Consider the following 13818-nt stretch of genomic DNA (forward strand, 5'->3'; position numbering starts at 1 on the left):
TGTAAACACCATCATGTTTCTAAAAATGTGTTACGTTTTATCATAGTTTCACTGTACTCACAGCTCACAGGAGCTCCTTAATTATAAAGTGGAGGCACCATAGCTATGGTTGTTACAAGATACGTGTCATACGAGGTCTGTTAGAAAAGTATCCAACCTTTTAATTTTTTTTCAAAAACCTGATGGATTTGAATCACGTATATGTATATATATATATATATATATATATATATATATATATATATATATATATATATATATATATATATATATATATATATATATATATATATATATATATATATATATATATATATATTGTGTGGAACAGCTGCCCTCATTTAAAGTAGTCAGGCTTCAAATATAAAATATTAAATGGAAGATGATTCAGCCAAATACTTCATTACACTTCTGTTGCTGGGACTTGGAGCAGAGTGAGGTTTAGTCACATAGAGCAGCACCTGCTATCAGTATTTTCGGTGAAGAACAACATGCTCTACCACCTGTTTTACCACCTGAGATAGTACATCTTCCTTTCACAAGGTTAAAACTCCTCAAAATATTTGAGTTGGACTGACCTCAGGTTTTACAGTGCAGTCAAATGTTGTGTGGTTACTGTAATAGTTTTTTTATGACATTGATGTGAACATGAGCACTTAAAATGTCATTATAACCTGCTGCGCTGAGAGTTTGAATGAAAGGATATGACTAAGTGACGCAGCTCATCACGACTGACACAGGAGACAATGCAATAACAGACTGAGCGCTCATACCTAATGTGACTAAATGAAATAATGTGCATTACCTACGTAGTCAGTAACGATGCTCTGATGATGGATGAGCACACTACAATATTGCATGAAGACTTCTGAAACATTTTAGGAATTTGAGCTGAATCTTGTCAAAATTCTTGCAGTGTTTGTCCCAGTTTACAGAATAATAAATAATAACAAATAATAATAATAATAATAATAATAATAATAATAATAATAATTAATACAATAAATTAAAAATAAAAATAAATAATTAAAATAATTAATAATAAATAATAAATAATTAATAATAATTAATAATAACAAAGCTAACTGATTTACAAGTAACCAGAATAAAAGGAAATACATTACTGTAATCATTTTAAATACTTTTTGCAGTGGGAGAAACTGTGAGGTCAAATATGTATTCTGAAAGATTCAAGGTAGAGGAAAAAAGAAAAGAATTACATGGGTCTGTGTTTTTAAATAAAATCCTCACAGATTCAGAAGATATTCCCTAATGTCTTCATATATTCATTCATTCATCATCTGTCTGTCCGCTTCCTAAATACTTATTTTGCCAGTACTACTTTTGGAAAAGGTGCTTAATGTGTCAGACAAACTTTCTGATAGGACATTGAGTTTGAACAGCAGTGGCGGGCACAGTTACCCCAAACGTTAGCTCCAATAAGCGCTAATCTGCTAACTGTAATAACACTAAACTAATAAACCGCTATTAACTGATAAACTGCTAACTGCTAACCAATAACTCTCGAAAACCCTGAAAAACAATCCTAAGGGCCCCTTCACACATAGTACGAATAAGTACAAATCAGGGCAAATTATGACGGAACTGCTCATATGAGGGAACCACAAAAACATCAAGCTGACGGTCAGTCATGAATGACCCCACTGTGACGGTACACATTGCGAGCAGCTGGAGCATGTGTAAACACATCACACAGCTGCTGTGAAAAAAAAAAAACATGCCACCCATGGGATTCAAACCTACAATTTACAAAAGCTCTGATTGCCAGCCAGAAACTTTACCACTGCGCTACCATCACTGGCCTGTAAAAGGTGTGGAAAAATGCCTGAAATCAACAAGGAGCTGGACGTATTTTAAAAAAAAACGCACACCATAAAAACAACACCACATTTTATTGAATCCCTCTTATCAAGCAGACAATACAAGTATGATCCGTCTGTTCCTCTGTAGCAGGGTGCTCTTATGTTCACATATGCTGAACCCTGTGTGTCCAGCCGACCCCGCGTGCATGTCCGGCCCAACATGCGTGTCTTGTGGACGACGCGCTGCAGGACGGACATCTCATCATATGGAACAGAGCTCATGTGGGTGAAGTGACATTCAGATCGCCCACTGCGTGTTATGATCTGATGGTCCGTAACATCTCGTCATGTGGAACAGAGCTCGTGGGTGAAGTGACATTCAGATCGCCCACTGCGTGTTATGATCTGATGGTCCGTATCACCTGGGGCAGCCTGTCAATGTGTGCGCTGTGCGTGCTCTCCAGCCCATCGCAAAAGCGATATATGTTGTTATGTATTCCCACATGAGGACAGCAAGCACAACACACAAAACACGGTACGTGTTCTGCAGCTGTAACATCCAGGACCAGAGATGTCAACTGCTGCTGTTTACAGCCAGCCATGCCCCCGTCCATTCAGCGCACAGAACAAGGTGCCACTCTGTGATCACATGAGAGGTGCCTCGCCTCTGGGGGGGGGGGGGGGGGAACTACATGCACACCGTGTGGGGGGGGGAGGGGGGTGCACGTGAAAAACACGCACACGTGTTATGGAGAAAGCCAGCACTCTGGCATGCCATGTGTACTTGGCAACTTCACAGTCGTGGGGGCACTTAGACAAATTTCACATCCAGTTCTAAAGTGATTGTCTGCTCACTATTTTCGTGTTAACAGTGTGAATGGCCACACATTTTATAAGTGCCAATTGAGCGGTGTTACATGTCCACGTGTGTCACCTGGAATTTGGCTGACACCTGCCGCGAGAGGGATTGAATGGGCTCTCACAGGGCACACTCTGTCTTTCAGCCGCTGGTGTGCGCAAATAGTTGTAGCAACAGGTGTACAAGGCATTGGAGGCAGTAGCGACATGTGTACGAGGCGTTGGAGGCAGCTCCAATTTTTCACAATTGGCATGCAATTCCTCCTTCGTGTGCTAATCGACTTAAATTGTGTTATGTGTGAATGGGCCCTAAAGAGCTGACATTTTCATATGTTGCAGCATAAATAGGGAAGTTCCTAAAAATGTTCAGCATACTAAGATCAAATGATGATGACGATGCACAGAAATAATTAAATGAACAAAAGTCATGTGTCAATTTTGCTTATTGGATAATAAACTCCAAAAGGAACAAAAAATGATTTTGGAAGATTTTAAGGTTGACAACCTTTTTGACCATTAAAATTAATTTTTTTAATGTTAGCTAACTTAAAGTTAGCATTACAAAATTTAGGGGAACTGGTCTGATAAAGGTTTTCAAAGTTAGCTGAAAAGCTAATCTGCTAGCAAAAAAGCTATATTTGCTAATTATCTGTGAGCTGATTGGCTGAACTGTACCAGCACTGTTTAAAATATATAATTTTTCCAGGATTGTTCAACATTCAGTCTTTCATGAGAGAAAAAGAGGAAAATACACAGAATAAAACACAAAGTGAATGCTTTCAAAATACTGACTTAACCTTAATGTATACTCAAATAACATTATTTAAGCTGAGAACTGCACCGTCTGCTAAATTCATGGAACTCAAAGGATGTAGGGTCGCCATAACAAGCCACCATACAGAATATCACACACGGATACTGTCACTCACACACACCGAGCAAACTGTCAAACCCTGTGGAAGAAAACGTCAAAACAGTTTAGTCTGACATGGAGGGATAAAACGTAACGTCATCAATGGACATGACAGGCCGCTCATTGAATACAAGTGTCTGAAATACCATTGACTGTCTTTTCAGCCAAACAAATCAGGGCTGATGATGATCACCTGTCCTGTCATGTGACCGCCTGACCTCATGGCAGGTTGGTTCATGTTTAACCCAAATTAGAGCAGGATCTGGACATGGAATGTGCTGCTGTTACAAGAAAATGAGTTGAGACAAATCTTGGCCTAAGATGGGAATGACATTGCAGACTGTATCAATCGGTTAGACATGGAGGAAGAAATGATGAAACGACCTGACTTTCAACAGGTAGGAGGGACAACGAGTCTACCATAACAAATCAGAGCAACCAAATTATATTAAAATAAAAAATAAAACAAATTCTTTGATTTAAGTTAATCAGCCAAAAACTAAAAAAATATACATGAAGTACTTGTGAAAGTGCACAAATGATAATGAAAAATACAGCCTGCGTGTATAAATGGACATCAAACTGTATTTGTTCACATCATTTGAGTAAAACGAGAAGCAGGACTTTGGGCCGCAGAGGCTGAAGTGCTTTTGGATGAAACAGGAACGGTTGTGATGACTGACAACCCTCCAGAGGCAGCTGGCTACTTCAACCCGCACAAGCAATGTTCCAGCCAAGTTTCTGCTCACCTGCTGTCCCATTTGGGGTCGAGGAGAAACGTAAGAAGTATTTCAGAAGAGGTGTAAACACACAGCAACACACACGTGCACACACACATTTCCAATGCTCTCAAACAAAAATCTGATAGATCCATAAATATTTTGACAGCGGCACAATGGAGATAAAATGAAACAATCAAGATGTGTCTGTAATGTTGACTTTTAGCTTTAATTCCAGAAGAAAATCCTACTTACAGGCTCTGACACCCATTGGTGCGGCTCCTTGTCCCCAGATTTTGTAGCATGAAGCAGATGAGAGTCTTCAACTCCCAGGGTGGGACACAGGTCACATCCCCAACCTAAGACAGTACCCATTTACAGCTGGGTGGACTAGGACAATGGAGATAAATTGTCTTGTCCAAGAACACAGGCAGGAAGTTGGAAGTGAACCCAAGTCGACATATTGGTAATCCAAGTGCTTATCCCACTGAGATACCTGCTAATATTTTTATCCACAATCCTTCCATTTTCAAAGCCTATAAATAATTGCGCAAACAGTAGGATACTGTACAGTAAATCTGTTTGGAGACGGTAGTTCTCAATAGGCTTGAGTCTTCCATGTGCCTTCTGGCAAACTGTAGCTGGAATTTCACATCTTTGAATCCTTCAAAGTTCAACTCCAACATGAAGGTGTACATAATTTTTGCAACAGGCAAAAGTTGCACTTTGCATGCTATATCCAACAGAAGCCTATACCTACTTCAGTTGTCATGACTTTTATTTATTTATTTTTTGTGGCTTCCCTCACTAGTCTCTTCATGGCACATGACCTACTCCAATCAGTTCTGCCATACAGGTTGTATTTCTTACAGATTGATGTAAATGAAGTCCAAGATATATTCAGTGAGTTGGAAATGTTCATGTATCCATCCCCTGACTTGAAAAGATGCTGTAATATGGTAGTTTTTATTAAAACTGTATCCTTATATTTAGTTTGTCCAATTACTTACAGTCTCTGAAAATAAAGACACTGTATCTCAAAAGATGGCTGCAACCATATGCTATTTTTGTTAAACCATTTGAATTATAGCTGAAAGTCTGTACAACAACCACATCTTGATTATTTCATTTGAACTCCATTGTGTTGGGGAACACAGAGAAATTACAATATCTGCCAAAATAAGGACTTGACTTCATGTATCTGTATTTTGAATGAAAATAAAACTGGATGAATTATCACCTGCAGATTACATAATATTTGATGTCACATAAGCAGCGCCATAAGCAAAAAATAAACCTGCACTGAAACCTAGTGGTGCATTTACAAACTGCAATAACACCCCACTGGATGGATTTCAGATACATTTGAGGTAAAATTTTGACAAAAAATTCTTCCCCAACTTCACACATTTTATTTGACTAAACAATACATGTTCAGTGAATTAGAATCTATTTCATTTCCATTTGAAGTCACTTTTAATAAAAGTGAAAATTACCTCTTTAAACAGTATGGAAGAATCCAGAATTTAGAGCATGGAAAAATCAAAAGAATAGAGTCATATTATCTGGCTCTCCACATGTCAGGTTCCTTATTATTAGCCATCTCCAAAAGATTCAAGGTACCACAAGCAACTGTACAGTCATATTTATGAAAATATAAGAAACATGGGACAATACAGACTTCATGTTCATGAAGGGTGAAATTAACATTGGATGAATGACTTTTTTTCCTGACAAAACCCCAGGATCACATATACAGAACTATATGGAGTTGGTGGCATCAGGTACAAATGTGACATTATCTACCTTTAAGACAGTACTGCAGTACCATAATGTACAAGGCTGTCGACCGACAAGGAAACCGCTACTACAAAATCGTCATATAAAAGCTAGACAAATGTTCATAGTTGAATGCCACATTATGTTGTAGGGTTGGTTTGCTGCAAATGGAATTGTTGATCTCTATAAACTAAATAGCATCATGAAGAAGGATCATTATCTGGAAATTCTCAAGCATCGTGTGGGGAAACTTCAGTGCAAGTGTATGTTCCTACAGGACAACAATCCCAAACATATCCCCAAAGTTGTGACACACAGGTTTACAGACAACAAAATGAAAATATTGGACTGGCTGTCACAAAGCACTGACCTTAATTTCAAAAAATTTGTGGACGGATCTGAAAAAATGTGCTTGTGATTTACACAAGCTGTGTCAGGAAGAATGAGCTAAAATCACAGCAAAATATAGTGAGAAACGTGCGGAAGGTTGTCCGAAGAGTTTGATTCAACTTCACTAATTAAAAGGCAGTAACAGACTAAACTAACAACACATAAACCTCTGACACACTGAAAATCTGATGAAGAAAAAAGAAGAAATCCTATACTGGCCATGAGGCCTGTTGGTGCCTGTGTTTATCCACGGATTCCATAGCATGAAGGAGATGAGAGTCCAAGACTCCCCACTGGATGGAACACCAGTCTGACACAAGTTACTTCCCTAGCCAACGATGGTACCCACTGATAGTTACTTGGACTGGGACAATGCAAATGAAATGTCTTGTCCAAGGACACAAACAGGTAACATGACCAGGGATTTAATCCAGATCTACTTATTGGCCTCCAAACTGCTATTAACTCTATACAATACAACAAAAGTTGAAAATAAGTCATTTATCTTCATCATAATTTTAACTAAAATCTCTTATGGAAATAAAGTAGAAACTGCAATTGACTTAACATGAATTGTTTGGAAAATGTTTGAAATGTGTGCAGTTTGGGAAAATTGAGTTGGAGTGTTTTTGAATGCAAACTCATGGCTTCAACTGTATTTGCAGTGTTTAACAGATGCTAGCTTAAATACCTTTCACACTCACACACAACCTAAAGAGAATAAAGATCTTTTAGTTGTTTTCAAATTATTATCCACATCTGTTTTGAAATACAATAAATGTGTTTTTGTTGGTGCTTTTTTGTTAATGTTTCAATAAAGAACACAGAATTAGTAAGGCAGCGCTCATAGGTTGTGTTATACCTAGGGGTGTGAATTATTACTTTCATCACGATACTATATTATATGGAGTCTTTGGTCAAAGACGGGGTATTTGTTAACATCAAAAAGTCTGCCACGATTCGATTTGATTCAGTTCTGGGGTTTGTGATCGATATGAGACAATATCATATATACATTATCTGCCTGGCGACAGGCCACTATCACAGTCCCAACTGTCTAGAAAGGTAAAGCGCATGGAGAGAAATGGTAAAACAGGCATGTCACAGGAATTTCACAATAAAGGCATGATTATTTGGATTGATGTTTTCATTTTGCATCAGTGATATTCAATCACTGATCCAGATTAATGTATTGTTTCACCCCTAGTTATAACCAGCTCTGACACTGTTATCAGAATTTATTTATTTTCCTAAAACTTACACGGCTGCTGTAGCTTTAAGCAGCTATGGCTCAATGGATACTTTAGTGGTAACTTACCCAACATCGTCCATGATGCATCCTGACCAGGGATCATCACACTTACACTCACCTGGACAACGAGACATGAAACAGAAAGCAGGCTTAATAAACAAGTAAATAAATTAAATAATAAATATGCAAGAGACAAACAACTGTTGCTCTCATAAAGGTTTTGAATGTGTACCATTTAGGATCCTCTTCTTGTCGGAGAAGATGCCAATATTTTGTCCAAGAGACTGAGCGAGGCTTATGGCCATCTCATCTGTTTTCCCGTACTGACAGACAGCAAGAAAACAAACACCAGGACACCGAGGACATGCTGAATGTTAACATGGTGAGAATAAATGATGTAACACTCAACTCAGAAGTGGAAAAATTTAATCCCTAGATGGATCCAGGAAGCAGAAAGATATATGATATATGACAAAATTTAAACAACAGTGAAAATTGGCGATAAATACAATCCAGCTCAGCCACCCCACAGACAGGAAACACGGCCGTTCCTTGCTGCTGTTACATAGGGTGAGGCCCGATGGGGCTAGTTGCCAATATTGTTGTGGCATTAAGTTTTAATTTCATAATGAACTGACAAAAAATTGGCATGTTTGCTTGTTTGTTTTGTCAACCAACAACATAATTTGGCTTTAATATAATTCTTTATTGAATCACTACAACAGGTTAATGCAGGCGTACTTTCATTTTTGCTTGAAAAAATAAAGAACATGGTTTGTGATTATGCAAATCAGCTGTAAACGCATTTTTGCAAGCATCAAAGACTATAATCATAAACACAAATGAAAAAAGTGCCAATATTTAAATCCACTTCTGCTCATTTTTATTGCTTTCTTCAGTTAATGGGACTCATTAATGTCTTACCTCATTGACTCCTCCTCCTTTGGTGAGAGAACAGACTCCTCCCATATAGGAAGCTCCACCCCAACTGCTGTGAAATCGATTCCCTCTGATAAGAGGAGAAAATTAATTAACAAAAATCAACCGCGATGCTGCAATCCTCGTTAGTGCTCAGACTTACGAGAAAAGGTGGACAGAGTCACATTTCTCCTTGATGAAGTCTTTTCGATACTTCATGAACTCCCGGAGGGTCATCATTGGGTCATCGTCAATGTTGAACTTGTTGTCAGCTGACCATGTTTCCATGGCAACTAGCACAATGCGAGTATTGAGCTGTTCTTTGAAAATCTGAAAATCAAAATCGTTCAGTATCAGTTATGAGAAAATAAACTGTTCACAGGTGGCAAAGGTTCATGTGTTTAAATACCAGACAACCTGATCGCTATTAAAGCTGAGTGTTGTGTTTCATGTTGCGTATCTCTACCACTGATCAAACAGTCAGTATGACCAATGTGGATCCTGCCGTCAGGCGGGAGAGACTCGTGAAGGGCGAGTGAGTTAGAAAGCAAACAATAATGTTTGTTTTAATAACTTTAAATTCTACTGAGACTCCAGGCTATAAACTGAGAAAGAGAGGACAAGAGCTGAATGACAATCGCCTCCAGACAAAGATGTCTGAAGGTCTCCCCATTTTTAATCTGTCATCATCCAAATATCTCTGCTGTGGTTCTCCAGCGGAGGGAAATATAAGCATTTTTTATGGGTTGATGTGAAGTACTGGGAAAAAATGTGAAATTAAATAAAAATGATAAGATTTTGGTTCATCTTGAACTGCGATGCTGCAAGATTTATACAGAAAGAAAAAACAACCACATAAAGAATGGTGGTGATTGGGACTCATGGTATCACAGTACATCACAGTTAGGTTTCCTCATACATGTATAGAACAAAAGATTTACATCAAATTTAAAAGATGAAATAATATCACTTGAAATGTTCAACAATTAGCTTGTGGATTTGCACTTTTCGCATTCTGCCTGATGTTTTTCACTATATTCTCATGAAGCGTTTGGTATTATATCACAGGAAATGTTAGGCACGATATTTAGTGCATGAGCATCTCCATGAGCATGTGCAACACACGTTTCGTATTTATCAGCATTTTTTGTTGTTGTTTTATTATTTGTTTTGGGGTTTTTTTGCAGGGAGGGGTGTCACAAGATCAACCAATTTTTTGGGTCATGTGAATACAGCATGAATTTTTGTGCATTACTTTTTGTACGTTTTACTACAAATTTTTTATGAGGATAATCTGAGTTTTAAATCACATTTGTCATAATCGCATTAAAAACAAACACCTGTCAGTGTTGCAGACCTCACATCAAAAAAAGTAGATTTTTTGCAGCTTTTCAAGAAAAAACATTTGTGCAAAAACAAGTGAAAAGTGCAGAACGGTAAGTGGAGTGCATTTGCCTCACATTCACCATTTAGACATGGCCTTGATCTCAGACACTGGATTGGGCAGTGCCACTGAAGTCACTGTCTGCCAGACATTTCCTCACCCAAAAGATGAACTGTGATCTCAGTGACAGTGCAGCTGTTCTAATTTTGTCAGATTCACAAATTATTTATATGTTTGATGTCAGTGTCTTACTCCAACTTAAATATAGGATCTAATCGTGTGTGCGAGTAAGTAATCACTGGTTTTGTTGGAAGTTTGAGGTAAACTATAATCATGGTAATTATACGTGCACGAAGTGATATATGATGGTAACTGTCACACTCATTGTGTTTTGCACCACACCATGACACGTACAAAATAAACAGATGATACTGATCTGACTACAGTAAGATTCTTCTTTTACATCACATCTGGATCAGGATTTTGTCCAAACCAGCATTGTTCATGAGTGATCATGTTTTATTTGTTGTACTGTAGCTAAAGTTGACATCACACATTTTATTAAACTTTGGAAGTGTATTCAAATATGCTGACATGGGCTACACTGGCAGTGCAGTACAAGTAAACTCGTTATGTTTTGGTGCTATATGAAATAAATCAATCAATCAACTTCAATCAACTTTTTTCTTATATAGCGCCAAATCACAACAAACAGTTGCCCCAAGGCGCTCCATATTGCAAGGCAAGGCCATACAATAACCATGAAAAACCCCAACGGTCAAAACGACCCCCTATGAGCAAGCACTTGGCCACAGTGGGAAGGAAAAACTCCCTTTTAACAGGAAGAAACCTCCAGCAGAACCAGGCTCAGGGAGGGGCAGTCTTCTGCTGAGACTGGTTGGGGCTGAGGGAAAGAACCAGGAAAAAGACATGCCGAGAAGGGGGGCAGAGATCGATCACTAATGATTAAATGCAGAGTGATGCATACGGAGCAAAAAAAGAAAGAAACAGTGCATCATGGGAACCCCCCACAGTCTACGTCTAAAGCAACATAACCAAGGGATGGTCCAGGGTCACCCGATCCAGCCCTAACTATAAGCCTTAGCGAAAAGGAAAGTTTTAAGCCTAATCTTAAAAGTAGAGAGGGTATCTGTCTCCCTGATCTGAATTGGGAGCTGGTTCCACAGGAGAGGAGCCTGAAAGCTGAAGGCTCTGCCTCCCATTCTACTCTTACAAACCCTAGGAACCACAAGTAAGTCCGCAGTCTGAGAGCGAAGCGCTCTAATGGGGTAATATGGTACTACGAGGTCCCTAAGATAAGATGGGACCTGATTATTCAAAACCTTATAAGTAAGAAGAAGAATTTTAAATTCTATTCTAGAATTAACAGGAAGCCAATGAAGAGAGGCCAACAAGGGGGAGATATGCTCTCTCCTGCTAGTCCCCGTCAGTACTCTAGCTGCAGCATTCTGAACCAACTGAAGGCTTTTTAGGGAACTTTTAGGACAACCTGATAATAATGAATTACAATAGTCCAGCCTAGAGGAAATAAATGCATGAATTAGTTTTTCAGCATCACTCTGAGACAAGACCTTTCTGATTTTAGAAATATTGCGTAAATGCAAAAAGGCAGTCCTACATATTTGTTTAATATGCGCTTTGAATGACATATCCTGATCAAAAATAACTCCAAGATTTCTCACAGTATTACTAGAGATCAGGGAAATGCCATCCAGAGTAACGATCTGGTTAGACACCATGCTTCTAAGATTTGTGGGGCCAAGTACAATAACTTCAGTTTTATCTGAGTTTAAAAGCAGGAAATTAGAGGTCATCCATGTCTTTATGTCTGTAAGACAATCCTGCAGTTTAGCTAATTGGTGTGTATCCTCTGGCTTCATGGATAGATAAAGCTGGGTATCATCTGCGTAACAATGAAAATTTAAGCAATACCGTCTAATAATACTGCCCAAGGGAAGCATGTATAAAGTGAATAAAATTGGTCCTAGCACAGAAATGCTAGGACCAAATGAAATGATGAGAAATAAATGAATTAACTCTCATTAGTGAGTACACTACATTAATGCAGGCTGACAACGTATTAGTGTGTGTGTGTGTGTGTATATATATATATATATAGATAGATAGATAGATAGATAGATAGATAGATAGATAGATAGATAGATAGATAGATAGATAGATAGATAGATAGATAGATAGATAGATAGATAGATAGATAGATAGATAGATAGATAGATAGATAGATAGATAGATAGATAGATAGATAGATAGATAGATAGATAGATAGATAGATAGATAGATATTAATTTGAGAAAACCAAGTACCATTCTTCAAAGCCATGTTTGATTGTCCTCATACCATAAAAATGAATGGAAATCTTTGAAGGAATCAAACATACATCTGTCCATAAACTTTGCTCCTGGGACGAGATAACATGGCAGACCATTCGCTCCACTAACGCCATGTATGTGTGAGTCTGGACCAATAAGGACTTTGCTCAGTGATGTCCTGTAACAGTGGTGGTGAAGGAAGTGCTGTTTCGTTACCATCCCCACCCACACTGAGTCTGTCCAATTAAGGAATTGAACCAGTGACCCTCTGGTTATGAGACCGTGTCACTTCCCTTCTTCCCCACATGTATATTGATCATATAAACGCAATAAAAGATAACATTTTTTCCTCAGTGTCTCCATTTGAATGAAAGGTCAATTTAAAAAGGGCTTAGAGGGGCCCAAACTGCCAAGTCCCAAGTCAGCTGTCAATAACTGACAGTCAAGCTGACTTCAGACTTGACTTGGAACTTTCAGGTTCCTGACTTGAGAGTGGCTTGATGGTGACTTACTTCCGCATCTGGTTGCACCTCATACAGTACATCATGCTGCAAGCCAAGCCAATGTCATGCCAAAAACGTGATGGCGTTATGAAAAGTGATTTAATATCGTAGTTCGTGATACCAGCATGAAATTGAGTACATGTTCCTGATGGTGTCACAAAAAATATTTTGTGATGGTGTCATGAAATCTGTTGGGGTTATGGTAAAGGTTGACTGCGTCATGAAAATGTAACATTTCAAAAAAAAAAAAAAAAAAAGTGAGACGGTCCTTGGTTGAAGGCCACCCATCCCATACTCTCCTTGTACATCTGGAGTTGTATCCCGCAAAAAAGTTGTGCCAAATCAACAAGCAGATCAATTCGGGGTTAAGCCAAAAGATCAAAAACTGCATGAAGGCTAACAGGGAGATGAATGAGGAAATCAACATATACTTCCCAAACAAAGTGCATTTCATACGATCACTCATTTTCAAGGACATCTTCAAAAGCATGACCCTTTTCCAGTCTTCACAGCTTCTCAGCTTACAGATGTGACCCGGCAGCAGGTCACATTTCAGTGGCACAGCGCGCACACAGCGCTGTGGCTGCACAATAAATATCTGCTGCTGGAATGCCATCGGTCGTTCAAGCCTGTGACAGCTGGAAACTCAGCAATGGCTAGTTAACGGCCGCTCACAGCACATTATGAACTGGAAGAGCTTTTAAATGGGCAAAATAAATGAGTGAGGTTGGTTAAATGAGAAATCAGTGCAACATGTGCTCAGCTCCAATACCTGGGAGTGGTTGTGGCAAGCAGAAGAAGAAGAAGAAGATCAATACGGTTCTTACCATGTCAGCCATATTGACCACCGACTTAGCATAGTTATTTGTGTGCCCAATGGAAAGCCGATGCTTCTTGTACTACAGACAATAAGAGAGAGAGAGAGAGA

The 13818-nt window shown here is 38.7% G+C and overlaps 1 protein-coding gene across 2 annotated transcripts in view; it reads right to left on the minus strand.

Annotated features, from left to right (window-relative positions):
- Positions 1-13818, minus strand: part of adam22 (ADAM metallopeptidase domain 22) — a 250775-nt gene that overhangs the window by 41837 nt on the left and 195120 nt on the right. Inside the window, exons 4-8 of one of the 2 annotated variants that reach the window (XM_034174815.1) lie at positions 13718-13789; positions 8816-8982; positions 8659-8743; positions 7967-8057; positions 7801-7852 (exon numbers count right to left, since the gene is read on the minus strand). In XM_034174815.1, the coding sequence (XP_034030706.1) occupies positions 7801-7852; positions 7967-8057; positions 8659-8743; positions 8816-8982; positions 13718-13789 (467 nt within the window). The remainder of the gene's footprint in view (positions 1-7800; positions 7853-7966; positions 8058-8658; positions 8744-8815; positions 8983-13717; positions 13790-13818) is intronic. The other variant, XM_034174816.1, reaches the window with a different exon arrangement.

Source organism: Thalassophryne amazonica, chromosome 7, assembly GCF_902500255.1.
Source record: "Thalassophryne amazonica chromosome 7, fThaAma1.1, whole genome shotgun sequence".
In the NCBI taxonomy this organism is placed as follows: Eukaryota; Metazoa; Chordata; class Actinopteri; order Batrachoidiformes; family Batrachoididae; genus Thalassophryne; species Thalassophryne amazonica.